Raw genomic sequence first — 27,781 nt, 5'->3', positions numbered from 1 at the left:
AAAGGAAGGAAGGAAGGAAGGAAGGAAGGAAGGAAGGAAGGAAGGAAGGAAGGGAGAATGGAGAAAGGAAAGAAGGAAGGAAGGGGGGAGGGAGAATAGAGGAAGGAAGGATGGAAGGAAGGGAGAATGGAGGAAGGAAGGAAGGAAGGGAGAATGGAGAAAGGAAAGAAGGAGGGAGGGAGAATGGAGGAAGGAAGGATGGAAGGAAGGAAGGGAGAATGGAGAAAGGAAAGAAGGAGGGAGGGAGAATGGAGGAAGGAAGGAAGGAAGGAAGGGAGAATGGAGAAAGGAAAGAAGGAGGAAGGGAGAATGGAGGAAGGAAGGAAGGAAGGAAGGGAGAATGGAGAAAGGAAAGAAGGAGGGAGGGAGAATGGAGGAAGGAAGCAAGGGAGAATGGAGGAAGGAAGGAAGGAAGGAAGGAAGGAAGGAAGGAAGGAAGGAAGGACTCAAAACTCAAGGAGCGTCCTCCTATCCCAGTTTACCCCAGCGGTGGATGATGGTGCTGGCGGGACAGCGACCCGGGACGGGCAAAGCAAGCTCGTATTTTCCCTCTGGCTTCCCCCGCTGCAGTCCGAGTCCGCCAGCGATCCACGCACAACCCCCCTGCGAGGTAGGCAGGCGGGAGGGAGGGAGGGGGGGAGAAGGAGAGGGCGGGCGGGGGTCGGCACCTTGGGGTCCTTCTCGTAGTAGTGCTGCTGGGTGCGGATCCAGCGGCCGACCAGGTGGTCGCGGACGGTGTGGGCGAGGGCGAAGTAATAGTCGCGGGGCGTGGCGACGTTGCGATCCTTGACCAGCGTGAAGTGGAGATGCCGGTTGAAGTTCTTCTTCAGGTCGCTCACGTTCTCCACGCCGGCCAAGCCCCGGACGCTGATCTGCTTCCTCTTCTCGTGGTCCGACAGCGGCAGCGACATCGCGGCGGTCCGGAGGGGGGCGGCGGAGGAGGCCGGGCTGGGACGGGACGGAGGGACGGGACGCTTCGCCTGGGCGCCGGCAAATGCGCCCCGTGTCCCGCCCCTCCGGCCTTTTAAACCTCTCCCCCCCCCCCCGCCGGCCGATGGGTTATTCATGAAGGGGCGTGTCCCCGAAGCCCCTCCCCGCAATCTGGCCCCCTCCCCCAATTCAAGGAAATGGAGGGGGGGGGCTTGATTCGGGGCGGCCCCCGTCGCCCTTGGCAAAGATGAGCCTGAAGAAAGCCGTCCGGCGAGCAAAGGTCCTTATATGCATCCATCGGAGGTCTAAACAGAAACAAGAGTCGGAAGGGACCTTGGAGGTCATCTAGTCTAACCCCCTTGCTCACGCAGGAGACCTGCGCTAGGGATTCGAACCACCAAACCAACAACCACTCTGATCGACCAGCTCGGCATCTTAGCCACTGAGCCGCCTCGTCAGGCTCAGTCGTCTATCGGTCCCCAATAGAGTTGGAAGGGGCCTTGGAGGTCATCTAGTCCAACCCCCCCTTGCTCACGCAGGAGACACTGTTCCAGTCAAAAGGCTGTCCAGACAAAGGAGACCTGCCCTAGGGATTCGAACCGCCAAACAAACGACCTCTCTGATCAACCAGCTCGGCATCTTAGCCACTGAGCTGCCTCATCAGGCTCAGAGTTGTCTATCTGCTCCCAATAGAGTTGGAGGGGGCCTTGGAGGTCATCTAGTCCAACCCCCTTGCTCACACAGGAGACCTGCCCTAGGGATTCGAACCGCCGAACCAACGACCTCTCTGATCGACCAGCTCGGCATCTTAGCCACTGAGCCGCCTCGTCAGGCTCAGAGTCGTCTATCCGTCCCCAATAGAGTTGGAAGGGGCCTTGGAGGTCTTCTAGTCCAACCCCCTGCTCAAGCAGGAGACACTGTTCCAGACAAAAGGCCGTCTAATTTCTTCTGAAAAACTTCTACGACGGAGCACCCACAGGTGGAGAAACACTGCTCAGAATACAGAATCGTAGGATTTGGAAAGGGGCCTTGGAGGTCTACTAGTCCAGCCCCCTGCTTAGGCAGGAAACCCTGTACCATTTCAGGCAAACAGATGTCCAATCTCTTCTTAAAAGCCTCCAGTGATGGAGCACCTACAACTTCTAGTGGCAAGCTGTTCCACTGGTTCATCGTTCTCACTGTCAGGAAATTAGCTCCTTAGTTCCAGGTTGCTTCTCTCCTTGATCAGTTTCCATCCATTGTTTCTTGTCCTGCCTTCTGGTGCTTTGGAAAAGAGATCGACACCCCCCCCCTTCTTTGCAGCAGCCCCTCAAATGCCAGAATGCTGGTATATTTGAGGGGCTGCCACCAAGGGGTAGACAGCATCTATCCCTCAAAGAGAACACTAGTCCTCATGACTCGGAGTGATATACTGCAAAGGTGCAGCTCCAAACAGGGACATGAGCTGTGGCTTTATCTCCTACTTTCAGCCAACACGAGGCCATTTGAAATCCTTCTGGCCGCCGCAGAACTACAACTCCCATCGCTCCCAGTCAACACGATCATGCCATGTACCGTAAAACCTTTTGGGGGGTGGGGAGGGAGGGAATGGCCTCTATATATGGCAGCTATATATCGTCTTACGGATGGGGAGGGGCGTCGAAAGGCAGCAGCCCGGAGCTCCTTGGTGATGCGAGAAGTGGTATGTTGGCACAGGGTGATGCTGGAAAGGGAAGAGGGCAGCTGCCAGGATTCCTGTCCAGCCTAAACTCCTGGCAAGAGAACCAGGACGCACACAAACACACAACACACACACACACACTGTGCCTGTCACTCACTGGCATGCCTATAAATACAGTGACTTTCAGAGAAAGGTCACAGAGCTGAGCTGGCAGCAGCTTGGACCAACCTCAAGCCCCTGTCACCTGTTAAGGCCGGCCCCAAGGCAGGCTGGGAGATGTAGTCCTCTCACACCCGGCCTTTAGGTCGAAGGAGCCCCACCCACAGGCTTCCAACTGAGCTCCCCAAAAGCCCCTTGAAAGCGAGCCAGCTTGGTCTAGCGGTTAAGGCGCCACGGGTAGAAAGCAAGAGGCCACGAGTTCAAGTCCTGCTGCGAAAGCCAGCTGGGTGACTTCGGGCCACTCTTTCTCTCTTGGCCCAACCCAGCTCAGAGTTCTAGGTGTGGGGAAAACAGGAGGAGGAAGGTGTGTTGGGATAATGTTTGCTGCCTTGAGTTATTTGTAAACATAATAAAGGCGGCATATAAATAAAAAATAAAATAAGTCCTTGACTTATGACAATTGAGCCCAAAATTTCTGTTAAGCGAGACATTGGTGAAGTGAATTTTGCCTCATTTTAAGACCATTCTTACCACAACTGTTAAGGGAATCCCTGCAGCGGATAAGTTAATCACCCAGTTGTTAAGTGAATCGGGCTTCCCCATTGACTTTGGTCGCAAGAGGCGATCATGTGACCGTCGTAAATCTGAACCAGTTGCCGAGCATCTGAAAGTTTGCTCACAGGATCATGCGGATGCCACAAAGGTGGTACCTGTGAAAGTGTCAAATTTTGCAATATCGTTTCGACTTTGAATGGTCACCAAATGAACGGTCGTATGTCGAGGACTGCCTGTAAACTAAAAAAAAAAAACCAACAACCCACCTGTGCGTTTCCAGGCCAAGCATGTGTGACTACGAGGCTGCTTTGGGTGTTCAGGATTCCAGCTGCCTTAAGCAGAGAGAGATCCATGAATTTGCAACAGATCCAAGGATTGCAAAGGTGTCCTTGTCGCATCGCCTTCTCTTCCATTGATCTACATTCTATTATCAGTGATGGAAGCCTTTTGCCCAAACTGGAACACGCATCCATGTTTGTGTGTACATGTGTGTGCGCTGAAGCGTCGGAAACCCAAAGACCAGCTGGGCAGTTTGAGCATGCCTGTTTTTTGGCTGTTTTCAGGATATTTTTCGGTCTGTTTTCAGGCTGTTTTTCGGGCCATTTACAGGCTATTTTTTGGGTATTTTTTGGCTGTTTTTGGGGTCATTTTCAGGCCGTTTTCCAGCACACCAGTGCCCGCAAAGACCAGCTGGCTGGTGTGCATGTACATGTTGGAAACCAGAAAAGCAGTTGGCAACGGTGTGTGTGCCCACAGAAGACTCTGCGTCACCATCACAGCTCTATATATTTCCCATTCTTATGGGGTGCATCGCACACTCGATGCAGAGAAAGGAAGTTTTCTGGAAAATGCATTTTTAAAAAAATTTTTTGCAAACGGGGCCCTCCGCAGCTCCGAAAAGCGAGAGGAGCCGTTTTCGGCAGATTCAATCCAACTTTTAAAACTTCCACACCCACCGTATGAATATCCAGAAGGAAAAAAGGCCGAGCTTCAACAAAGCCGGCCAATGGCTTTGAAAGGACGCCGTGCAAACAATTGAGGCTGGATCCAGCTCTGATCCCAAGGCAACCGAGGAAAAACTCCAAGGGAGAAGGACAAAGAGCCCAATGTCTTTACAGCTAAATTCGGTTCCTCTTTTGCACCGATAAGGGGGGGGGGGAATTTATACAGAACTCAGCAATTTTAGGTAGCTAAGATCTTTTGTGATGATTTAAGAGTTTGCATTCCCAAGATCATTTTTTTTTACATTTGAATGTTGTTCTCCATAAATATATATGAGGTGGACATAAAGTCACCAGATTTTAACTTACCCCCCCAAATATTTCAGGCAATATAGTCCTCCACTTATGACCATCCATTTAGCGATCAATGTTACAAACGTATGGCCATCGCGGCATCTCTATAGTCATATAATAAACTCTTGGATGCTGGACAACTGGTACGTATTTACAACGGTTGGAATTGTTTTGCAACCATGTGCCCTCCAGGTATTTAGACTACAATTCCCAGAATCCCTTGCTGGAGTGACTACTCTGTTTTTGAGTAGGAATTGTGGGATTTGGAAGGTACTAAATCAAGGACCCCATCATCACTGGACAGCCATGGTAATATCTTTTGAAAGTTTATCAAGTTTGAGATAAAGTGACCTGGGTCCCATGAATCAGTCCTTAAGACTTTCTCCTATAAGGTTCTAGTCCTCATGGTTTTAAACAGGTGGCCAACTTAAAACAGCATATTAGAAAGGCTGCTTTGATAATCAGAGTCTACTGCTGTGATGTCATGGCCATTTCTCACATGAACAAATACCTTTGGGATTTAAGCAGGATTCCCTGAAAGGATGCAAAACATGGCAACTCCAAATCGCAATCAGCAAATGCTCAGTCTTACATATTGGAAAAAAGAACCCAAACACTAAGTACATACTTGATGGACATTACCTTACAGACGACCCCATTCCCGTTAAAGACCTTGGAGTTTTCATGTCAAATGATCTAAGTGCCAAAGCCCACTGTAACTACATAGCTAAAAAGGCTCTAAGAGTTGTAAACCTAATTTTGTGTAGCTTCTTTTCCAAAAACACAACACTACTAACCAGAGCATATAAAACATTTGCTAGACCAATTCTAGAATACAGCTCGCCTGTTTGGAACCCTCACCACATCTCTGACATCAATACAATTGAACGTGTCCAGAAATATTTTACAAGAAGAGTTCTCCATTCCTCTGAAAACAACAAAATACCCTATCCCACCAGACTTGAAATCCTAGGCTTAGAAAATCCGAAGGCTTCATCGCCTTCGACAAGACCTAAGTTTAACTCATAGAATCATCTATTGTAATGTCCTTCCTGTTAAAAGACTACTTCAGCTTTAATTGCAATAATACAAGAGCAACCAATAGATTTAAACTTAATGTTAACCGCTTTAATCTAGATTTATTTATTTATTTATTTATTTATTGTTTATATTTATATACCGCCCTATCTCCCAAAGGACTCAGGGCGGTTTACAGGCATTTAAAAGCAATAAATACAATTCTAAAAACAATGAAAAAACTTATTCAAAAGCCTAATAATTAAAAATATAAAAAATTAAAACCCAAGTTAAAACCCACAAACTAAAAACTAACTCAGTTAGTTTTAGATTGCAGAAAATATGACTTCTGTAACAGAATCATCAGTGCTTGGAATACTTTACCTGACTCTGTGGTCTCTTCCCATAATCCTAAAAGCTTTAACCAAAAACTTTCTACTATTGACCTCACCCCATTCCTAAGAGGACCATAAGGGGCGTGCATAAGCGCACAAACGTGCCTACCGTTCCTGTCCTATTGTTTTTCTTTTCTTTTTCCTATAGGCCGTGAAAATATTTGCAGATCCCTCGCATCCTGGACATAAACTGTTTCAACTCCTACCCTCAAAACGACGCTATAGAGCACTGCACACCAGAACAACTAGACACAAGAACAGTTTTTCCCCGAAGGCCATCACTCTGCTAAACAAATAATTCCCTCAACACTGTCAGACTATTTACTGAATCTGCACTACTATTAATCGTTTCATAGTTCCCATCACCAATCTCTTTCCACTTATGACTGTATGACTATAACTTGTTGCTGGCAATCCTTATGATTTACATTGATATATTGATCATCAATTGTGTTGTAAATGTTGTACCTTGATGAACGTATCTTTTCTTTTATGTACACTGAGAGCATATGCACCAAGACAAATTCCTTGTGTGTCCAATCACACTTGGCCAATAAAAATTCTATTCTATTCTATTCTATTCTATTCTATTCTATTCTATTCTATTCTATTCTATTCTATTCTATATCTATAGGATATAGGAAATCTTATACCTCCTAATATTTACTCATATATATGTTTATATACTATATAATCTTTTGTATGATGTTGTGACAAAATAAATAAATAAATAAAATAAATAAAACGAGGGAAGAATCTTGAGATCCCAGCCCAGCCCAGTCGGATTAATTGTGCAAAATCTGCCTTTCTTAGCCCAGTCTTTCTCAAGTTTGGCCACTTTTTAAGACCGGTGGACTTCAACTCCCAGAATTCCCCAGCCAGTCCACCAGTCTTCAAAAGTGGCCAAGCCTGGAAGAAAAAACAGCATAGCGCATCAAGAGCTGTGAATTTCAACAGCCCGAGGTTCCTACAAATGATAAAATATACGGGGTGACCCTATTGGAACTTGAGATGGAAGGAACTGGTGGCTGAGAAAGGGTGGATTTTGTTAGGCGGCTCCGAAAACCCACCCTGCCCGAAAATGGCAGGCGGAAACTTGAGCCCTTTCTCAAGACACCCGAAGCGGTCTGAGGAGGCGGCAAGGAGCAAACGCAGCCTTCTCCAGCCTGCCAGTTAAAGGTCAAAGATGAAACGAGGCAGTTGGGAGCTGAAATCGGATCGGCCGGACGGGCAAGTTATGCAGGATCCTCAAAGGTGGCAAGAGCCACTTGTGTGCCACACCACCCCTGCGACGGTTCAGCAAACCGTTTCAAAAGGCGCCCGCGGAAATGAGCGTTTCTGCCGTCAAAAGAAATTTTGAACCTTATTTCTATTTTAAATACAGGAGATATTCGAGCCCCAGTCCAGCCTGGTCCATTGAGAGGACTTGCAACTGAGTTGGCTTGAAGCTGGTTTGTTACGCCTGCAAACCTCGAGGGGTGCACCCCTTTTCTCCTGAGTCAGCAACTCTTTCGGGGGATGCTCCTTTTAAGGTTTTTATTTTTTTTTTTTTTAAATTTTTTAGAAAGACTAAAAAATTGGGCCCATCCATTTCACTAAACAGCCTTTTATGGCTTTAGTGTGTTTGTTTCTGTAATTAAAATTCATCCGGTCTGGTGCAAAATACAAACCCAGCCAAGTGCCCTTTATGGCATTTCTCCCTCTGTTATCTCGTGTCGCTCGTGGACTTTAAAAGATCCACGGACTTCAGCTCCCAGAAGAATAGAATAGAATAGAATAGAATTTTTATTGGCCAAGTGTGATTGGACACACAAGGAATTTGTCTTGGTGCATATGCTCTCAGTGTACATAAAAGAAAAGATCCATGGATGTTAAAAGAATAAAATAAATCCAATAAAATAAAAGAATCCATGGATGTTAAAATTTCTGTGGACTTCCAACTCCCAGGATCCCCCAGTCAGCCATGCAAGCTGGGGAATGCTGGGAATCGAAGTCCAGGCGTCCTAGAAGCCAGGTGTTTTTGGCAAGGAACAAGGAGGAGGGCTCTGGACTACAACTCCCTCCAGTCCTTGATAGAAGCAGACTTAAAAATTAACAAACCCTTGAAAGGGCTCTTGGGGTGCCTTCCGCCGAGCCCCCTTACAGACGGCACTGGAGGAAGGACCCCAAGCGCCTTATTCTAAGGCTAAGCCCATCTCTTGGCTGGACTCTGGATGTTGTTCGAACATCCCCTGGCTGGCCTGTTGCACGAGGGAGGCAAACACAACACACACATACCTTTTCCCTCTGATGCCTAATTGAAATTCTCCAGCCTCCACCAGAAACAGGGAAGGTCTCGCTTTGAAACGCCGTGTTTTTTTGGCAGAGGTGAAGGAGAAAAAGGGACAGCCAAGTGCTCCAGAAAGAAAAGCCTAGTGCAGGTCACTAGATTTCAGCCACTTTGGATTGCACTGTCCCCATCACCCCCCCCCACACACACACTTCTCCCCCACCCCCCAAAAAATGGGCTTTGAATGCCACTTCTGGGCTCAGACGAAGGGTAGCAGAGACAATGGCAAAACTCCTGGCGGCTCAGAACAACCTGTTCTTTGCCGAGGGTGTTTTTTTGTATTCAGGTGGCGGATGGTCAACCACAAAGGGAATGAAAAATGTTAGCAGAAACAGGGAATTTAATTTATTCCATCAGGGAAAAGCCGGGTGTTCAGCTTTCTCTAAAGCAGCAGCAGCAGCGAATGATGGCTGTTTGCACAACACACTAAGCCCATCATGGCTAGGTTCGCTTAACCGCATCGAATGAGAGGCCAAGGGGCTTATAAACTACGGTTTATGGCCTGCCAAGCCAACCACTGCAACCGTTCCTGCTCACCGAGGCTCTTAACTTTTTCCGACTTGGCCCTCGTTTCCCAGCATAGGAAAAAAAAAAAAGATTGATCTGCTCCGGTTTCTGGCAAGCTTCTTACTGGCGAGAGGTTTCAAGGGGGTTGTTTCAAAGCGAGGAACCCCGATTTCTTTTCTTTCTTTCTTTTAAATAAATGGCCTTTCGTCAACAATTTAATTTTTAAAAGGAAACTGCCTTAAAACCTCCTGGCTACTGCCAGAAAAAAAAAACAACACAAACGTTTAAGAGACTTGTGTTGTAGCAGGGCAATTTCTGTGATTTTTCACCAGAATTGTCCCCATGGTAACACAAATGGGCAGAAATGGGAGAAAAAACCCCTCCCGCTCCCAGAGGACCCATGTGGCTGGCGCTGTGTTGTGATCTGCCAGCTGGCAACGGAGTCGGACAGCGAAGAGGCTGAGGAAGAACAGGGGCCAGTCCTGGAGGCTGGGGAAGGCCTGAATGAGGGCTCTGCGTCGGAGGCAGAGGTGGGGCCACGGCCATCGGGGAATGAGGTGCGGACTCGAGAGCCTCCAGAGGCTGATAGTAGTGAGGCAGAGGAACAGGAGGAGCCTCTTCCTAATGCACGCATGAGAAGTGCTGCCAGAAGGCAAGAGCAGCTCAAGCAGAGAGGACGACTCAGGAGTAAGGCCAGGAGATGATTGGCCTCTCTCATAAGGCTTAAAACAGACCAGCAACGGCGTTTGGGCTCTTTGCCGGAAAACAACGCTGATAGCTTTGTCTTGTTGCATTTGTTTTGTATCGGTGTCTTCTGAACTTTTGCCACGAAAGGCCTTTGGCAGTTTGCCTAATCGGACCAAGATTGGTGATAGGACTGAGGAATTTGTCTTGGGAGGAATTTGCTTTAATTTAGTTGGACTGTGCTGAGAATGAAATAATTCTCAGCTCTTCGAATAGTTTCGTTTGTTTTTACACTGACTGAGTTTTTATTACCTACTGGGGCCTGGGTCAGAACACTGAGGCCTCCAGCAGCCAAAAGACCTGTTCCCTTTAAATGAAAAAAGGAGAACGGCAAGAGGGCTATTTTAAAAGCGGCATTTATTTGGAACCTCCTCTTTTCTGCATCGGATTTTATTCTTACACACACACACATACACCAAAAAAAAAAAAAGCAATTAAGGAAAATGGTTACAGGAGACAGGAATGTCCACATACACACAGTCATTTTCAACAGAAGCCATTCAATCGAGGGAGGGGAGTGTGTGTGTGGGGAGGGTTACCCCGGACCACAAAACTGCTGTGTAAAAAAAGAAGAGAGAGGGGGAAAAAACAAAAAGAAAAACCAACGTTTCCAGGCTGATGGGACTTCGGGAGAGGACGAGAGGCTCCCTGCTCCCCTCGCCTTCGTTTTTCAATGAGGGGGGGGGGAAAGGGATTTTAAAAACTCCCTCTGGAAGACAGACACGGACCGAAGTGACCGGAGACTTTGGAGGGGGGGGGGAAGAGAAGAAACGTCCAATGACACACACACACACCCAGCTCAGTTTGGTGCATGTGGCCTCCACACACAACCTTGGATTTCACCAAATGATCGTCAAGAGGGGTTTAAAGCAGAGGGTTCAAATGGCTGCAGAGAGAATTCAAAGAGGTGGCTAAAAAACAAACAAACCCACCTATTTGGCAAGAAGTCAAAAGGGAGGCTAATGCTGTCCTTCCTCCCGACCCTAAGCCACAGCCACTCCGGCCCCTGCCTGCCTGGACCTGACCCATTCAGCCAGGAGATTTCCAAACCCCCCCACCCCAAGTTTCTTGGTCTCTCTCTCCTTGAAGGGGAAGGGGAGCTCTGAAAGGAGACAGAAGGGGAATCTAGTTCAGGAAAGCAGGCTTGGCTACTGAAAGATACCTGTCAATCAGCCGAGAGGGAGATCGGAGTCACACACAAACACATGTCTCTCCAAATAAAGACAATATTTCCTGCTTTAAATTTCATCTCACTTCCCCCCTGTCCCGTCCCCCACAACACCCAAAGTCCAATTCCTGGCTCTGTATTGGTGAGAAGAAGAAAAAAAAATAGAACGGTCTAGAAAAAAAGGGTTTTTCAGTTCTGGGGAGGGGGCGGCGGGGGGGCCGGGGGCATGCCGAACGGTGGCAAGGCCGGTACCCCCACCCCCATCATGGTGACAAAATTAGTAGGGTCCATGGGAGGCGGAGGAGGGGGAGGTGCGTACATCATGCCCGCGGAGCCAGGCGGGGGCGGAGGGGGAGGAGGCGGGGCCCCGGGAGGCAGCGGAGGCTGGACCCCGGGAGGCAAAGGCACCATGGAGGGGCTGCCTTGCATCTGAGGGCCCCCCGTAGAAGTTGCCGCCCCCGCCCCCTGCTGCTGCTGCCAAGGAGGAAGGCCCCCGGTGCCAGCGCTCGTGGTGGTCGTCGTATCTAGAAGCCAAAAAGAGGCCCAGGTTAGCCCGGAGCTCAGATCCGGGGGTTGGGGTTGGGGGTGTCCCACGTCCCGCTAGGGAGGGAAAGGGCTGACCCCTCCCTGTCCTGTGGTGCAAGAAAGGTTCATCTGTTGAACCGTCCTGGAAAGATTTTCCCAGCCCTCCCTGGATGGTGGACCCCCTCCCGCAAGCCTCAAGCGCCAGATTCGCCCTGCCTGAGGGGAGGGGCAACTACTTGGCTTTGGGAAGCTGCTCTGCCCCCCCACCCCCGAGAAAGGCACCCCTTGGGAGATCCGATGGATTTCTGTAGGCATGAGGTGGCTATAATCGAGGGGAGGGGGCAAGGGAGAACCCCTCCCCCTGAGAGGCAGAGGGGCAGGCCTGGCCCAGGGCGGCTGAGCCCATGGAGGGAGGGAGACGGACGGAGGGAGGGAGGGAAGCCAAAATTCAAAGAAGTGCTCTTACTCACTTTGCTGCCATGGCAAGGGAGTACTGCTGCTGGGAGGTGGGGGTGGTGGCTGCTGCTGTTGCTGCTGCTGCTGCCATGGGGGGAGAGGACCAGAGGGAGGCGGGGGAGGCTGGCCACTGGGCGGAGGGGGCGGAGGGGGCATCATACCCATCGGAGGCAGCATCATACCTGCGAGGTGGGCCAGAGAGCCCGTTGAGCCCAGAGCAGGGGAACCACACCCCCTCCCATCATGCAGGAGCCTTCCTTGCCCCGCCCCACAACACCACCACTCACCTTTTCCTTGGAGGCGATAGGCCCCAGAGCCCACTGGCGCATTGCCTAGGTACTGATCTTAAGGGAAGGAAAGACCGCAGTCTTAGCAACAGCAGGAGGAAAGCAGCCCCCCCCCTCCCTTCCCAGGACCGAGATAGCCACCAACATCGGGCGCCTCCAACGAGGGACCTCCCCTCAAATGAAACGAAGGTGGCGGCCCTCCCCTGCTCAGAAGCTCTTCCCCCGGGGGGGGGGGGGGTGTCTCCGGCTTGTACTCACCCATGTGGTGGGGGCCTGGGGGCCCATGGGGATGTGGTCCCTGGTTCATGGGGGGGTTGTGAGGCTGCATCCAAGGCGGGGGACCGCTGGGGTTGTGCTGCATGGGGTGACCCCCGTGTCCTCCCATGCTCGACATGGGGTGAGGGAAATTGTGGGGGCCGCTTGGGCCTGTGGGTCCCCCGCTGCTGCTGCTGCTGCTGCTCCCACTCCCCCCGTGCATGTTATGGAAGGGCCTGCTTTCCGAAGGGCTAGAATTCATCCAGGGTGGGCGGTTCTAAGAGGAGAAAGAAAGGCAGGAAAGGAGGGTCAGGGCAACCACCGGAGAGCCACTTAGTTCTGTCCCCTCCAAGCAGTGTTTGCCCCCCTCGTGTGTCTTTTGGAAAAGCCTCCGGGAAATGTCCGACGATGGAAGATTTCGGATACTCACAGGAGGCGGCTGGCTGTTTCCTGGCCCCGATGGTCTTGGGCCACTGGGCAGGGGAGGGTTCGACGGTCCGGAAGACGATCCCACGGAAGCTGGCACCGGAGCTTCTCCCAGTTCAGCCATCAGAGACAAATATTCCTTGTCCATGCGGGCTTTGTCTTGCGCCGACTGGGGATCACCAGGCCTGTCCAGAGAAAACCATGCTTTAGGTCACACGCACACAGTACTAAAATGCGTGGATGACCTGGGAGAAAAAGATGCTTCCAGGATACGATTAGAGAAGGAACGGAGGCAGGAGCCCCCAGGGGCTTCAGAAACTTAAGGAGGACCTGCCATCTTTTGGCTCGCTATGAAAACCCTGCTCACAACCAGACAGCAGCAACAGTGGGAGGGGGGGAGGGAAGGCACTAGAATGCAGGGGGAGGGATCGGAGTGTGCGAAGGAATGAAAGTGTGTGACAAATCCAGCACTGCAAAGCCATCGAAGTCTGAGGCGGAGAGACAGTTCCCAAAAGAAAACGAGTGTAGCAATTGGCTAGATCAGTGATGGCGAACTTTTTCGGCACCGAGTGCCCAAACTGGAATGCCCATGTATGCAAGTGCATGTATGTGCATGTGTGCACCAGAAACTTGAAGACCAGCTGACTGGCACACACGCCTTTTTTTGGGCCATTTTTCGGGCTGTTGGTTCTGAAAATGGTCCAAAACCAGCCTGAAAACGGTCCAGAAAACAATCCCAAAACGGCCCCAAAACAGCCTGAAAACAGCCAGAAAAATGGTGTTTTTTTGGCCATTTTCCAGCACTCTGGCACCTGGAAGACCAGAAGAGCAGCTGGCAACAGTGTGTGTGCCCGGAGAGGGCTCTGCGTGCCACCTTTGGCATGCATGTCATAGGCTCGCCATCACGGGGCTAGATGAATGGACAATGGGAGGACCAGGGGAAAAGGGAAAAGTTTTCCTATGCTGTTTGGACGCGAAACTGTCAGAATTGGCTTTTCTGCTTCTGTACCCCTATGGAATCCTCAACTAAACTTATTACTTCTTGGTAAAAAGATGTTCCGGGAATTTCCTTTACTGGTTTTAGCCAATGGGACGGTTGACAGGACCGGCCCTAATGGATCAGGCGGTTAAAAGTAGCAGCTTCAGACTTGCTAGGTTCTATTAATGGAGCCTTTAACAATAAAGTGCTCATGCAGTTGTGCTTCAGAGGCTTACCGGGCAAATTTGCAGTCTGAGGCTATGTGTCCGGCTCCTCCGCATTTGGTGCACACGGTGGTATTTGTGATGCTGCGAGTCTCTGTATTTTGCCATGGACGTAGAATCCTTCGGACAAGAGAGAAGAGAATCAGAACAGGGATAAAGGAGAAAGGGCTCTTTCCTGCAGCATCCCCATTCAGGCTGTGCCCAGACGCTACCTGTTGTCATCTTCACGCAACGTCCCATTGAGGCGGGCCAGTTCCCGCAGCTGCATCTTGCGCAGGTCGTTCTGATCCTCGGGGGTCTCGATACCTTGCTTCAGAATATTCCTAATCTGGGAAGAGACAAAAGGCCTACATTGTTTCTGCCTTCCCTGAGCACCAACTGCCTCTTTTACCACCTGCCACACATGCTGCGTTTGTTCCACCCACTCTTTGACTCCCACGTCCTCTGGGCTCACCCAAGGACACTCGGGTATTGGGACAAACTCCCTGCCAGTAGCCACCTGGAACAGGGTAAACCCCCTACTGCTGTATACTGCGTTATTATACGCCACTTCAGCAAACAGAAATTAGTCAGCCCAATCCATTTGCTGATGTTTAACATAGCAGCGTAAATAACATTCCACCATCACGTTTGCTCTCTCGGCAGCTCCATTGGTCGCGGGATGGAAGGCTGACCAGGGACTGCCAGAGCTAGGACACATTTCCGGAACAAGACTGAGCAGTCAACAAGTCTTCCTTTGGGGAAATACAGCTGTCCATTCCGGGCCAGAAACGTTGCTCACCACCCAATCTGAGTTATGCAACCCAACCTTTTGCTGCTCCCCTCCCAATCTGAAAGGGGATGGCTCAGATCTAAGAGTAAGCCAATCGTTTCTTGCCCTCCATTTGGCAAAGCAGCCAAATAATTTGACAGGCATTCCAGGCAAAGCCCTTTTCTGCCAAACCAGAGACCCTCCTCAGAGCAACTTTCCTTTGAAAAAAAAAAGACCGTGATGATTCTCTGTGTCATTTAAGTATGTGGGTATATGCATAATGGTCATCTTTTGAGAGCTGAATGCAATGAAATTTCATTTTAATGTGTGCTGATTAGGGTACGTTTAAAGTGACAATAAAGTTCTATTGTATTCATTATTTGATTTTATTCACTAGTCTCTTCTACTCTGTACTCTACTACTATTCTATTCTACTCATCCTATCCTATCTTATCCTATCCTATCCTATTCTTCTGGAAGGTCATACAAGGGACACTGGATCAGGCTTGGGAAGAGAAGCATGTCTCACTGGGAGGATCCTTCCTTTTGATGGACTTTGTGTGAGAACATCAGCATCCTGGCACGGAAAGCATACAGTCCATGTAACTATCCTGCGGGATGAACAAGTCTTCCTGATACTTAGGTGACACACTCTCTGGAAATGGTTATGAACATTGTCTGAAGAGACTCTCCCAGCGTAGTCTACCTCAGGTTTTGGACTACGACTCCTGGAAGCTCTACCAGCTGAGAAGTGTACAATCCTAACACAACTGCAGGGAGGTCTTTCAGTTCCACAAAATCAAGCCCTTGACATTACTTAAATTTCTAGCTACAAGGTAACGAATCCTTTTCAGAAATAAATACAGGTAGTCCTCGACTTACAACTGTTCGGTCAGCAACTGTGCAGAATTACGATGTTGCCGAACGAAGGGATTTAGGGATTTCTGCCTAAAGTTACAGCCACTGCAGCATCCCCTCCACCATGTAAACAAAATTTGGGCATTTGGCAAACAATTGTACATCCCAATTATTTCATGTTTGCTTTCTCTCACTGCTTCATTCTTTAAATGATGCATCGCCGAAGCTGTATTTATCCTCTGGTTACAATTTTGGAGGGGGGGGGGTAGTTTGGATATAGCATGGTAATATTTCTGCATCTTTTTAGCCCAAGTCTAAGAGGCCCAGGCGGCCTACCTGTTCCACAGCCTTCTTCACATTCTCCATCGTATTGGCAGTGACCAAAGCATGCAGCGGCTCGTCTTCGCCAGGCAACATTTGGCCATCTTTCCGTCCGACCTTTCCTTCTTTCACGGATCCTTTACCCCTGATCATGATCTTGGCATTACACTCTTTCTCAATGTTTTTCAGTGTGTTACCTCTGAAAATGAAAGGATTGAGAGATTACATCAGGCAGCCAATGCTGGAGAACCTGGTTAACAGAGGAAGTGTTTCCACCCTCAGAAACAGCTTCAAATCTGGGAAATGAGATTCTCACAAGAAGTATACACCTAAAGGACTTCATTATATAAAGGAACAGCAATAGCACTTAAGACTGATATTCTGCTTCACGGTGCTTTAAAGCCCCCTCTAAGCGGTTTAAAGAGTCAGCCTGTTGCCCGCAACAATCTGGGTCCTCCTTTTACCGACTTCAGGAGGATGGAAGGCTGAGTTAACCTTGAGCTTGGTGAGAATTGAACTCCTGGCAGTTGGCAGAATTAGCCTGCATTCTAACCACTGTGCCACCAGGGAATGATGCAATGGGTTGTAGATTAAGATTAAAATCACTAAAGAACATAAAAGCTACTGTCAGGAAAATATAGTTGTCATATATTCATCTAAAACCAAAGAGCACGTCTGCCCCATTAGAGAAGTGGGTAACACACTGCTACCACCATTCTTATGCATTCTGCCCATTCTGCCATTGCCACCCCATCCATCCACCCACACATCATTCCTTGAAGCATTTCCATACCTGGGTCCAATCAGAAGCCCAACAAAGTTAATCTCAGGATATTCATCCTGCGGAATCATCACCTTATCGCTCACTCGGGTTGCTGGAGGTCTGGAAAGAACAGAGAAGAAACACTGACACACTGGTTACCTCCCCCATAAAACGAGGCTGCAATAACCTCCAAGAGTTTTTTGTGTCCGACAAACTTAGAGAACTTTTACCTAATAAACACAGGGCAAAATTAGCCAACGAGGTTGTCAGCTGCAACGTTTCAGGAAATGGCTGTAGGGACTTCGAAGTTTTGACCGGATCTTCCTCAAAAATAATACAAATAATACAGGTAGTTCTTGACTTACAAGTTTGTTTAGTGACCGTTCAAAGTTACAACGGCACTGAAAAAAAGAAACTTATGATAGATTTTCACACTATTGCAGCATCCTCACAGTCACGTGAATAAAATTTGAATGCTTGGCAACTGACATGTACTTATGATGGTTGCAATGTCCGGTGGTCACATGATCCCCTTTTGCGACCTTCTGGCAAGCAAAGTCAATGGGGAAATCAAATCCACTTAACAAATGGGTTACTAATTTAACAACTGCAGTGATTCACTTAACAAACGTGGCAAGAAAAGTCGTAAAATGACTTTTCTCAAAAAGAAATTTCTCACTTAGCAACATAAATTTTGGGCTCAATCGTGGTCATAAATTAAGAACTACCTGTAATCCCACAGTTTTCAAAGTGTGGCTGCCTGAACAACTGGTGAGATTAAAATTCAGGTTCGCCGGCTGTTCGTTTGTACAGGTAAGACAGTACTACCTTCCCAGCAGTAAAGGATCACAAAGTCTCTTCAGGATTAAAAGCAACCTAAATGCCCCATATTCCCACTGTTCCTGCTTGACCCTTTAAAGTCTTTGGGGGGGGGGCAGGGTGTGTCAGTTCAGAGGGCCCTGGTGGTGATAAGGAGCCCACTCTTTAAACCCCCCGTCAGATCGCCACGTTAACTGAAGTTAGGGGGAACACCCAGAGCCCTTTAGCCTCTATTTCATGGGTGTCAAACCCTCCATGTCACATTGCCGTCACGGGACATTTCGTGACATTATTTTCCCCTTCGCGGAGCTGGGGTGGGCGTGGCCTGCACGTGACACATCCAGCTACTGGTTTAGACACCCAGCGCTGCTCTATTTGAACGCCCCGCCCCTGCAGATCAAGGAATCCGCCCTCTGACGTACTTGTAATCAGCCGGTGGCTTGAAGTCTGGATTGAGAGCTACCATCTCCGTTATCAGATTGTGCCTCTCTTCTTCGAGCTTCTTCCGCGTGCGGAATTCCCGGGTGTTCAAGCGCTTCCCCTCGCTATTGTAAATGGGTTCAGGGGAAGGAGACCTGCGGGGGAACAACATCCAGTGACTTCTCACGGGAGATAAAACATTCAAGGCCACTTATTAAGTACTGGCTCACCTCAACTCTAGTGCCACTCAGAAAAAAAATAAACAAATAATAAAATTAAAAGAGACCACAGGAAAAGGAAGGTGTAAATTTTCAAATCCATTAATGTGACATGGACAAGGCAGTTAATGGCAAACCACCGCCAGAAAGGAAAAATCTGGGTTGGGGGGGGGTGTTGGGGGGTTTACTGGGGAGAAGGAAGGAAAACCAGGGTCAGACCTAGCCATGACAACAGCTCTGCCATGAGTGTGCCTATTAAAAAAGGGGAGGGGGCAGGGAAGATGGAGAAAGTTGATTCACACAGAGAACAAACTTTCCAACTTCATTATTCCACGAAGCCATACATTAGAAAGAACCCTGCCGCAGGAGATAAATCAATGAAGAATTATTCAGGTTAACTTTTGGACTGTTTTTTTGTTTTTGTTTTTAAAACATCAGGAAGTAACAAGACAGGTTAGGCTTCTATTGAATTCTTGCTGGCAAATATAGATTAAAGCCTATTCAACTGGCACCACGTGAAAAGGGTTAAGGTTTCTGTGCTGGCTTTACCTTCTGCTGCTGCATCCAGACCAAATGAAGCTGTTTATTGTGTTTAAAGAGTCAGGAAATGCTTAAGGTACAAATGGAGCAAATGTACCCTTTCTCATGCCACCTTCTGGGCCTTTAAAACCACTAGAGACAGACCTGCTTTCTCCATGGGGTTCAGGTACCCAGAGAGCAGAGATTTTAACAAAGGAAAACGTTGCAGTTAAAAATCAAATTAGTTTTACCACAGCTGGGCTTATGGTTTATTTATTTTTTTTAAACCACACTTCTAGAATTCTGGTTAAGATTATGGATCTTCCCCACCCCCACGCCCCAAAACATATTGCAATAAAAATTTAGAATCAGCTGCAAGAAGGGAAGAGATGTTGGTCATGTTATGTTAAAAAAATATATACATCCTTCAAATAATGAGACTCTAAACCCTGTGATTTTAGTTAAGACAATCTCTCTTTTCTAGCTGGTTAAATGATTGATTACAGCCAGTTGATCCCCATGTCTTCTCAGCCTGAAGTGAATCATCAACACAAGAATATGAAATAAAATTGTCAGGTTTGGTAAGGAGTGATCATGTCTAAATTACACTTCCGTTAGTAGGACCCAAATTGGCCTAACCAACCCAAAAGGCGAACATTTTCCCTCGTCCGCAATTGCTAGCCAGTTTTAAAAAAAAAACCTCATTCACTAATTTAATAGATAATTTTAAGACACATGCAGACATGAAATAAATTGATTAAACCTTAGGAGTTTCAAGCTTATTATATACCTAGTAGTTTCACATTTCCAATAATAACAGCTGCCCTTTTGCAAGTATATAAAACAATTCATTTTTAATAAATGAAGAGGTATCAAATCTTTTAACCAGTATGGTCTCATCCAAAGAAACATTATTCAACGAACATCTTATATATATATATATATAAAGAGTAACAATAATCCCTTTATTTTGCATTAACCTTTTCATTCACCTGTTAAATTAAAACCAACCACCCCATTTCATTCTTATAAACATAAAAAGAACATCAATCTAGTCCCATGATGAAGTTCACCTATTATGTTTAAATCTAAACCCCATTGATGATGATTTAAAAAGCAAGCCAAAAAGGCATTTTGCAGCTCTTTGTAACAAGCAATATAGTATCTCAAGAGCTAGCATTGACAACTCTCTTGCAAGGCGTCCAAAAGTTTTAGCAGCCTCACTTTTATTTATACCTCCAAATTGCCGTTTCAGATGGAGCTAAATTTAATGAAAAGCTTTCTTCCATATCCCCGTTTTTAACCATTACTGGCTTGCAAGTTGTGTAATGTGGCTAAAACACAACTTCCAGCTTACAACCTTCTGATAAATTGATTTTTATGAGCCAATTTTTTTTTAAAAAAAATCAAACCATGTGCATGTTATTTATTTATTTAGGGATGACCCTTGATCCCAACAAGACCACAGGTGTCCAATTCTGTGCACTTGTAAGTACACAGTGCCCAGACCACAAGATACTGGCCACTGCTATATAGTAGCTGTTACCAAAGAAACTGGTTAGTGCACACCCTTCAGCCACCACGGCAAAATACTGCAAAATTAGCGGTCAGAAAAAGTTCCCAGACTGCTCTCAAGTCAGCAACTGGGCTGAGAATTCCTCAGCGTGAACCTGTGAGAAAGACCTCTGGACCCTGCCAGGACCAGCACTGCACATGTTAAAATGAGTTGGCCACCATGCATTTCTCCCCACCACCACCTCGTCAGGTTAAACATGACAGCCTACACAGGCTTATCAACAAGCCCACATCAAAGATGAAACCTGATCTCTTTCTGGTCTGGTTTCACATATTTCCTACCAGTCAGATCTTGGCTACCATCTGTCAAGTCAGATCACTGAAGGTATTTCATTAGGAAGGAACTTCATTGAATTGACATTATGATGCCACCAAAAATTCATTGAAAAAGGTAAAAAGTGTTACTGTCAGCTGGTTAAAACTGTTTTCCCAACCTGTCCTCAGGGTTAGGGGGGATGCCCAGGTCTCCTGTGCGCAGTTTACGAGTCAGGTCTTCTATCTGCAGTTGCACTGGAAGAAACCAGGTTAGGAAAGAAAAAAGGATGGAAAAAAAGACAATGTTACCAAAAAACATCTGAAATCTCAACATCAAAGCATGAAGAACTGGAGAATTTGCAAGGGATGACTGATAACATCAACATAAGAATGAGGAGACCTTATAATGGTTATGTCAGCCCAATAAGTTTATCAGGAATCCAGAAACGGCCCTTTTTATTTCTAATCAAGTCTTAAAAAAACAATTATTCGTCAGAAAGCAAGACATTCATTTCAAGATTTTTTTTAAAAAAGGAAGTTTTTGATTGAGTCTGACACTGAAAAATAACCATCTTAACTTGCTGTGACTTGCTGACAAGATTTCCATAGGAATTAAAATATCATTAATTCTTACTCTGTTAAATCAGATCAACCTCAGTATCTTATGTGTATTACAATTGTAGTTCATACCAGAATCATGTTTTTGGGGATTATGGTTTACAGGTCTTGTTTCTCCTACCTCATAAATACTAAATGTTGGTAGCTTATGACTGATTAAATCTTATGCCTGTTACCAACTAAACACTGGAATACACAACTATGCAAAATCTTAACATGCTTTCTTTCACTTGCTGGTTATCCAATTCTGCACAGAGACAACGAACACCTAAAGGCAGGACTAATAAATGCCAGATATTTAGTTGCTTTTTTTTTTTTAAGATCCGTAACACTTTAATCAGAGTGCAAGACAACTCATATGATCTCAACTAATGAAGGGTATCAAGACAAAGCCACAGTCCTTACAATTCCCTGATGGAAACTGGCTTTTGGTCAGGGCCCACTGGCATTTACACGTGGATTTAATTTGGAGGCCACAAGCTAAAGCACCACAAAGCAAAGGTACACCCATTGTCACACGTGCATAAGACTAAGGAAGAGGGAGGTAACCATGTCTTGAAAAATCAATTCCCTGGGGATAATGCCATCGTCTACAGTACTTGCTTCTCTAGTGTATGACTGTGTTTTATGCTTTTGCCAAAAACTGGGGTTTATTTCTGGCTTTTGGCAAAAATGGCCCACAGCAAATCATCAGAGGTTTACAGAGGTGGCAGTCACTTTACAACGAAGTATAAGGAAGGTCATAAAAAAGGGGTCCGGTTACACGGTGACCTGTTTTACGACAGTCACAACTTATGACTGTAATGGGGAGGCTCCATTATGGTTGTAAGTCAAGGAGTACCTGCAATTTGTGGCAAACGATGGGTGGTTTTAAGTTCAGAAGAAAACATTTTCCACTTCAGGCACACCCCTACCAAGGTCCCTTTTCTACAGGGATAAAAACCTAGGAAAACACCACTGGTTCTTAGAAGAGTTCTTCCAGTTTGTCACTAACTAATGGGCATAACTGAAATGGCTTTTACGAAATGGGGGGATACAGCCAATCAGAAAGTACCCATTTACCAGGCAGGAAAGCTAGCAAGGCTGATCCTCCCTACTTTTCCACTACCCCAGAATACTTTAAACCAGGGGTCCTTAACCGCAGTACTTAGCCCGATATCGGGCTGAACTGGGCCGCAAAACCAGCAGGCAAGTGTGTGAAGCTCCATGGATGCAAGCAGTGGGCGTGAACCCATTCCCCCCCCCTGCCAGTCCATGGAGCCGGAAATGTTGGGGGTTGACATTTTTAAACTCTTTGCTTCTTTCTGGGCAGGGGAGCACACTTAAAAAAATAACTGGGCTAGGTGGCCTTTGTGGGACCCAAGGACATGGTTCAAAGTAAAAACTCAGGCTTGGGGGCAAATCTTTCCTGCACACACTTTTTAATAAAGTTCAATCAGGCAGGCCAGAAAGCCTAGAAGGCATCAAGGAATCCATTTCCAAACCTACGTTACAGATCCAGAAATCCTAGAGTAGAACACTTATAAGCTTTTGGGAGATTATATTAACTAACGCAACCGTGGTGTATCAACATTTTTCATTCTTTTCCTTTACTGGTTATTTTGTTTGCTTTTCATGATTTTTTGCTTATTTTCAAAGCTAGCAGGATACCTTTCAGAACAGAAAGGATGGGGTATAAAGATGCAAAGCAAGAAAGTTCATTAGTTTCTGATTTTCATAAAACAAAGCCTATACAGAAGGTATCTTTTTTTTACTAATCAGAAAGTGTCTCTATAAAATCACACAGCAAATAATTTTGAACTGATCTGTCATTCCAAATCAACTTTTATTTTCATGCTCAAATAGAAATATTGGCAGTAAAGGACGTGGATCTAGAATTACGTATTAATTTTTAGGAATGTGCACATTTTATCAAGCCAAAAAACCCTTTCATTTATTCTTAAATGTAAGAATAAGTTTAACTATACTGCAGAGACAAGTGGTAAGATCGAACATTATTATTTATTGAAAGTCAGAAAAGATATTTTAGTTAATTTGTCTTAAGGTGAAGAAGGCTCAGAATACGCTGAAGTGAAAACAGAATTCATTTCTAAGAATCGAACTGTAGAGCCTAAAATTCAGAGGCCAAGCATTCCAATTTCAGAACCTGTAAAAGTGCTTGGCTCTGTTTCAGATTCTGTTACAAGAGACAAGTGGTTTTGTTTCCTTTGATCCATTATATTTCAAGAACTCAGACAACTCCAAAAATTTTGCATTTTGTACTATTTCTAAAAGTTTATAATCTCAAACATTTCAAACTCTTTCCTTCAGAAGAGTCTGGGATTTTTCACAACTAACTGCTCTCTCTTTAGTGGAATTTGCACTATTAAACTTAGGTGATATTTCATATATGCTATTAATAGTGCCAAATGATAAATTATCCACTTGTACGCAGTTTCATATATCAGGAGCCTCTTATAGATATGCCCCTGAATTCTTGTGGATGCGCATGGACCTTTGCTTGGTAGGGCTAGTGACAGCCACACCCCTCTCTCCCATTAATTATCTTTATTGACTGAACTGGGGACTGGAAAGCACATCTTGAACACTCCAGTAAACAAAGGGTGGCACTCCTATCTCCGCACGGACTGAGAATTCTGATCCAATTCTATCCATTCACTCACTGAACTGAATTTTACAAAAAATATTAGAAATTTACATTTCTAAATCCAATGACTCAAACACCAGAGAATGCTTGACTATTCATTTGTATAAACTAAGTTTACTGAATCAGTATCATTTATTTTCTGCAGAATTAGTTTACACTGTGCATCTTCATTAAATAGTGTTGACATTGAATAGTGTTGAGCCCAGTGAAATAAGTGAAAAGTCAACTTCAGAAATGTAAAGAAAATGGCCCCACAGTGTAGAAAGAAATATTTTTTCAAAGCAGCATTAAATGACACATTTTTCATTTTCTTGATGCAGAAACTCAGGGATCATGATGACAGTCTGATAACGGATTTCTGAGCAGCCTTCAGTAGTGCTACGGATAGCTGATTATTTTATTTCAAAATTCTCAGTGAATTTATGCAAAAGAAAGGAGTTTTAAAATTGCTGTGCAACCCAAATGCAATGAATAAGAGTTTAAACAGCTGTAAATTATGAAAAACCTGTTTTATATAAAGGCAAGGATTGCATATAGTAATCAACATTAGAAAACCTTAGCTGATTTCAGGCCAGGCATTGATTGACATTGACATACATATCACATTTCCTAACACAAAATAAAAATAAAATATTCATTGCTTTGTACAATACAATGACAGTTACCACACCCCCAGTTCCACAATGAACAACAGATCCAACATCACAATTCCCATTGAACCAAGCAGTATCCCTTTCCCAGAATCTATGCACATTTGACTTCAGAGCTCCAAGCTAACCTAACAGAGCCCACTCTCAAGTATTTGAGGATGTCAAAAAATAACAAAAAACACAAAACAAGTTAGAAGACTTTCCTCTCATTGGTCTTCATCACTCTGGATACTCAATTTTAGATTTGAAAAATTAGCATCAGCACACAAGAGAAAATGAAAGGGAACCATGGTTAGATGAGTCTGCGAAAGAGGTACTTGCTTTCGAACAAAAACAGCTTGAAAAGGGACTCTTAAAGTGTTCTCTGCTAGCAAGGAGTCTGTGAAGAGAACAAGAGGCCCTGCCAATAAATTTGCCAATCAAGTGAATGTCAGCAAGTTTTAATCCCGTCATCTCGACCAACTGTGCCACTTCTACCTCTATGCCTGTGGAGGACACTGGTTCAATTAAACAGGACAGGGAGCTGGGATGGAGCACAAGTCACTCTTAAAGTGGAGACAGGTTTGTTTGTTTATTTAAATAAGGAAGACAAGGCTGCCATAACCTGAGTTCTCAAAAACACATATTGAAAATGCCTCAGACAAACACAGTTTAACTGGAAATGGCTTCTGGGTCGGTACTGATAGGAAGAATAAAAACTAGAACAAGCATTTACCTATGTAAGCTCTTTCCTGTTCACGGGTGAGCCCAGGAGGGATGACTGTGGGCATGCCAGGGATGATAGTCTTCTGCTCCATGGTGTCTTGATTCCACCGGCTCCTCTTCCTCTTTTTGTTAGGGTAATCTACAAACAAAATGTTATTTATAGGACCAGGTATCCCATGGCAGTGTGCTAGGATCGGAAATATAGCTAAATTTGGGCCCAGCATACATGCACTTTTCATATTTCACTATGAACACATTCCTTGCACCAAATCCTTATAAGCAAGCTCTGACAGGGAATATGGGCAACAGACTGTCTTACAACCAAGAAACCATTTTTTTTTGTTCTTCAAAATTGGGATTTTTCTCCTTTAGACATGTACAGTATGTCCAGCACAAATCTTTTTGCAGCATTTGATAAAAATTCAGATGTGTGTAAAGTGAATAAAACAAAGCAAGAATCAGGTACAAAACGTAAAAATTAAGCCATGTTGTTTTGCCTATACATCTTAAACATTTCCAGGTTTGAGAAATATTGTCTTTAATGATTTAATTTGGTATATTATAGTAATTGAGAACAGAATTTATTTTTATACTATATCTTCATAAATGTTTTCTCCTCAGTAATTCCTGTCTAATGTGAATGTTGATAGAATTGTATTTTATTTTAAAGACTGTTAGTAAAATTCAAACAATAAAGACTAAGGTAATATACTTTGCTTAATTAACAGTTAAAAGAAAAATTATTATAATCATGTTAGCGCTGTCATGTAAAATTATTCAAAATAATCAGTTATGACATCATAATCTCTCCTCTTTGGATACAAGGAAGCACTAGTTCCATACAATTCCTTATATACAGGTAATAAACACATGAAGATATAAAGTTGGCATAAAAGTGTTTATGATATACATGCAAAAAAATTTATCACACACAATTTTGGAGACAAAATTAACCTTCCTGGATTTGCTCAATATAGTGAACGATCACAAATTGTATGGGTTGCACCAGAGGGAAAAAAAACTAGTGTTATACATGATCAAACTTGACATGCACTATTGCGAATGGGTCATCACTGGCCTGCGAGTATAAAAGTGTTTAAGTGTCATTCAACTGTGTGTATAGACCACACTGTATTTTCATCAGATTTTAAATATTTTTATATTTCAGTATTGTACACCACTCATGGTGCCTCCGCAAGGAAGCTGAGCCTTTTCAAAACTTGATAAAGAATATTTCCAAATCCTAGAATGCAATTCGCAATCCTGTTATCATCCTTCTTGCAAATAAATATATAAATAAATAAAAATCTACAGAAAGACAGCTTATGAAGCGAGCATATTTTAGGGTTTAAGAAATGGAAATTCATGTAACTAGCGTATCTGTAAAGATGGGGCACGTGTTTTACACACTGGCTGATTATAGAAAAATGGAAAATAGGGGGAAAACACAAGTCTGGCTAGCACAGTGTTTCTCAAACATAGCAGTATGAAGATGTGTGGACTTCAACTCCCAGAATTCCTCAGCCAACATGCTGGCTAGGGAGCGCCACCCATCTTCAAGCATGCTGGCTGGGGACACTGGGAGTTGTAGTCCACCCATCTTTAAGCATGCTGGCTGGGGATGCTGGGAGTTGTAGTCTTCCCATCAAGCCTGCTGGCTGGAGGACACTGGGAGCTGTAGTCCACCCATCAAACATGCTGGGGGACGCTGGGAGCTGTAGTCCACCCATTTTTAAGTATGCTGGCTCGGGGACGCTGGGAGTTGAAGTCCACCCATCTCCAAGCATGCTGGCTGGGGAATGCTGGGAGTTGTAGTCTAGGCGTCTTAAAAGCAGCCAAGGTTGAGAAACACTGGGCTAGTGTATTCGATTTATAGGATGCACGAAAAAGAAAAAGGAAGGGCCTCCAATTCACTTTTTTAGTCTGCAAAAAAGTCCCAAATCGCCCTCAGTTGCTCTCAAATGGAGGTTAAAAAAAAAAAGGAACCCGGGTCTGAGGAGGGTTGGCGCTTGCAACGCGAGACCACTAGGCAGCCCGACCGTCGTGGATTAAGAACGAGAAAGGGGGAAATGCCCACTAGGCGGTAATGCAGATCCACTTCATCCAAATACCTGGATGCCATCAGGGTCGCCGTCCCCCCCCCACCCCGTTTACCTCCTCAAAGCGCGACCACCCCCCAACTTGCCTGAGTTGCCGGCCCCGGCCTGGCCGCCCTCGTCCTGCTGGAGAAGGTGGAGGTGCTGAGGCGGCGGCTGCGGCTCGAGGCCCATCGGCTGCTGAGGCGGCGGGGGCGAAGGGAAGCGGTACTGGCCGTACTGGGCCGGCTGAGGCTGCTGGGCCTGAGGGGGAGGCGGCGGCGGTGGCTGAGGTTGCTGTGGGGGCGGTTGAGGCTGCTGAGGCGGCGGCGGAGGAGGAGGAGGCGGGGGCGGCGGCGGCAACGCGGCGAAAGGAAACCCAGCGGCCGCCATGAGGCTCGGGATGGCCGGCTGAGGCTGGGCCTGCGCGGGGCCTGGAGGTGGCGGCGGAGGCGGCGGGCCTTGCATCACTAATCCAGGAGGAGGAAGCGGATAGCCGGTCTTGCCCGGCGGCGGGGGCGGATGGAGTTTCCCCAGCGGCGTCGCGTTGGCCCCGGTCGCCATAGGCGGAAAACCGAGACGGAGGGGCGCGATGGCGTCGGCGTCTTCGCGAACCTTCCACGCCACCGCTTTCCCTCACAAAGGCGGTCGGCGCCGATTGGTCTCCCCGCTAATC

General features: G+C 46.1%; 2 protein-coding genes across 6 annotated transcripts in view; both read right to left on the bottom strand.

The window, feature by feature from the left end:
- PYGM (glycogen phosphorylase, muscle associated) overlaps positions 1–1,009 on the bottom strand; it is a 35,128-nt gene extending 34,119 nt beyond the window's left edge. Inside the window, exon 1 of the mRNA XM_058160176.1 lies at positions 669–1,009. Coding sequence (XP_058016159.1) covers positions 669–911 — 243 coding nt within the window. The 5' untranslated portion in view covers positions 912–1,009. The remainder of the gene's footprint in view (positions 1–668) is intronic.
- Positions 1,010–9,931: 8,922 nt separating this feature from the next.
- SF1 (splicing factor 1) lies at positions 9,932–27,762 on the bottom strand. Of its 5 annotated transcripts, none has more exons than XM_058160181.1 (13): positions 27,216–27,762; positions 25,041–25,169; positions 20,590–20,665; positions 17,846–17,998; positions 16,635–16,724; positions 15,857–16,040; positions 14,124–14,239; positions 13,924–14,031; positions 12,713–12,893; positions 12,286–12,559; positions 12,028–12,084; positions 11,751–11,922; positions 9,932–11,283 (listed from the first exon to the last, which is right to left on the bottom strand). In XM_058160181.1, exons 1-13 carry the CDS (start codon positions 27,667–27,669, stop codon positions 11,037–11,039), a joined length of 2,241 nt encoding a protein of 746 aa, XP_058016164.1. In that variant the 5' UTR covers positions 27,670–27,762; the 3' UTR covers positions 9,932–11,036. The 5 variants fall into 5 exon arrangements, with proteins under 5 accessions (XP_058016164.1, XP_058016162.1, XP_058016165.1 ...); XM_058160179.1 differs by having other exon boundaries at positions 11,755–11,922; XM_058160182.1 differs by having other exon boundaries at positions 11,755–11,922; positions 12,028–12,079; positions 27,216–27,761.
- Positions 27,763–27,781: the final 19 nt, after the last annotated feature.

This window comes from Ahaetulla prasina, chromosome 17, assembly GCF_028640845.1.
Source record: "Ahaetulla prasina isolate Xishuangbanna chromosome 17, ASM2864084v1, whole genome shotgun sequence".
NCBI classification, from domain to species: Eukaryota; Metazoa; Chordata; class Lepidosauria; order Squamata; family Colubridae; genus Ahaetulla; species Ahaetulla prasina.
The sequence above is the reverse complement of the archived record's forward strand: the minus strand, read 5'-3'. Positions and strand labels throughout refer to the sequence as shown.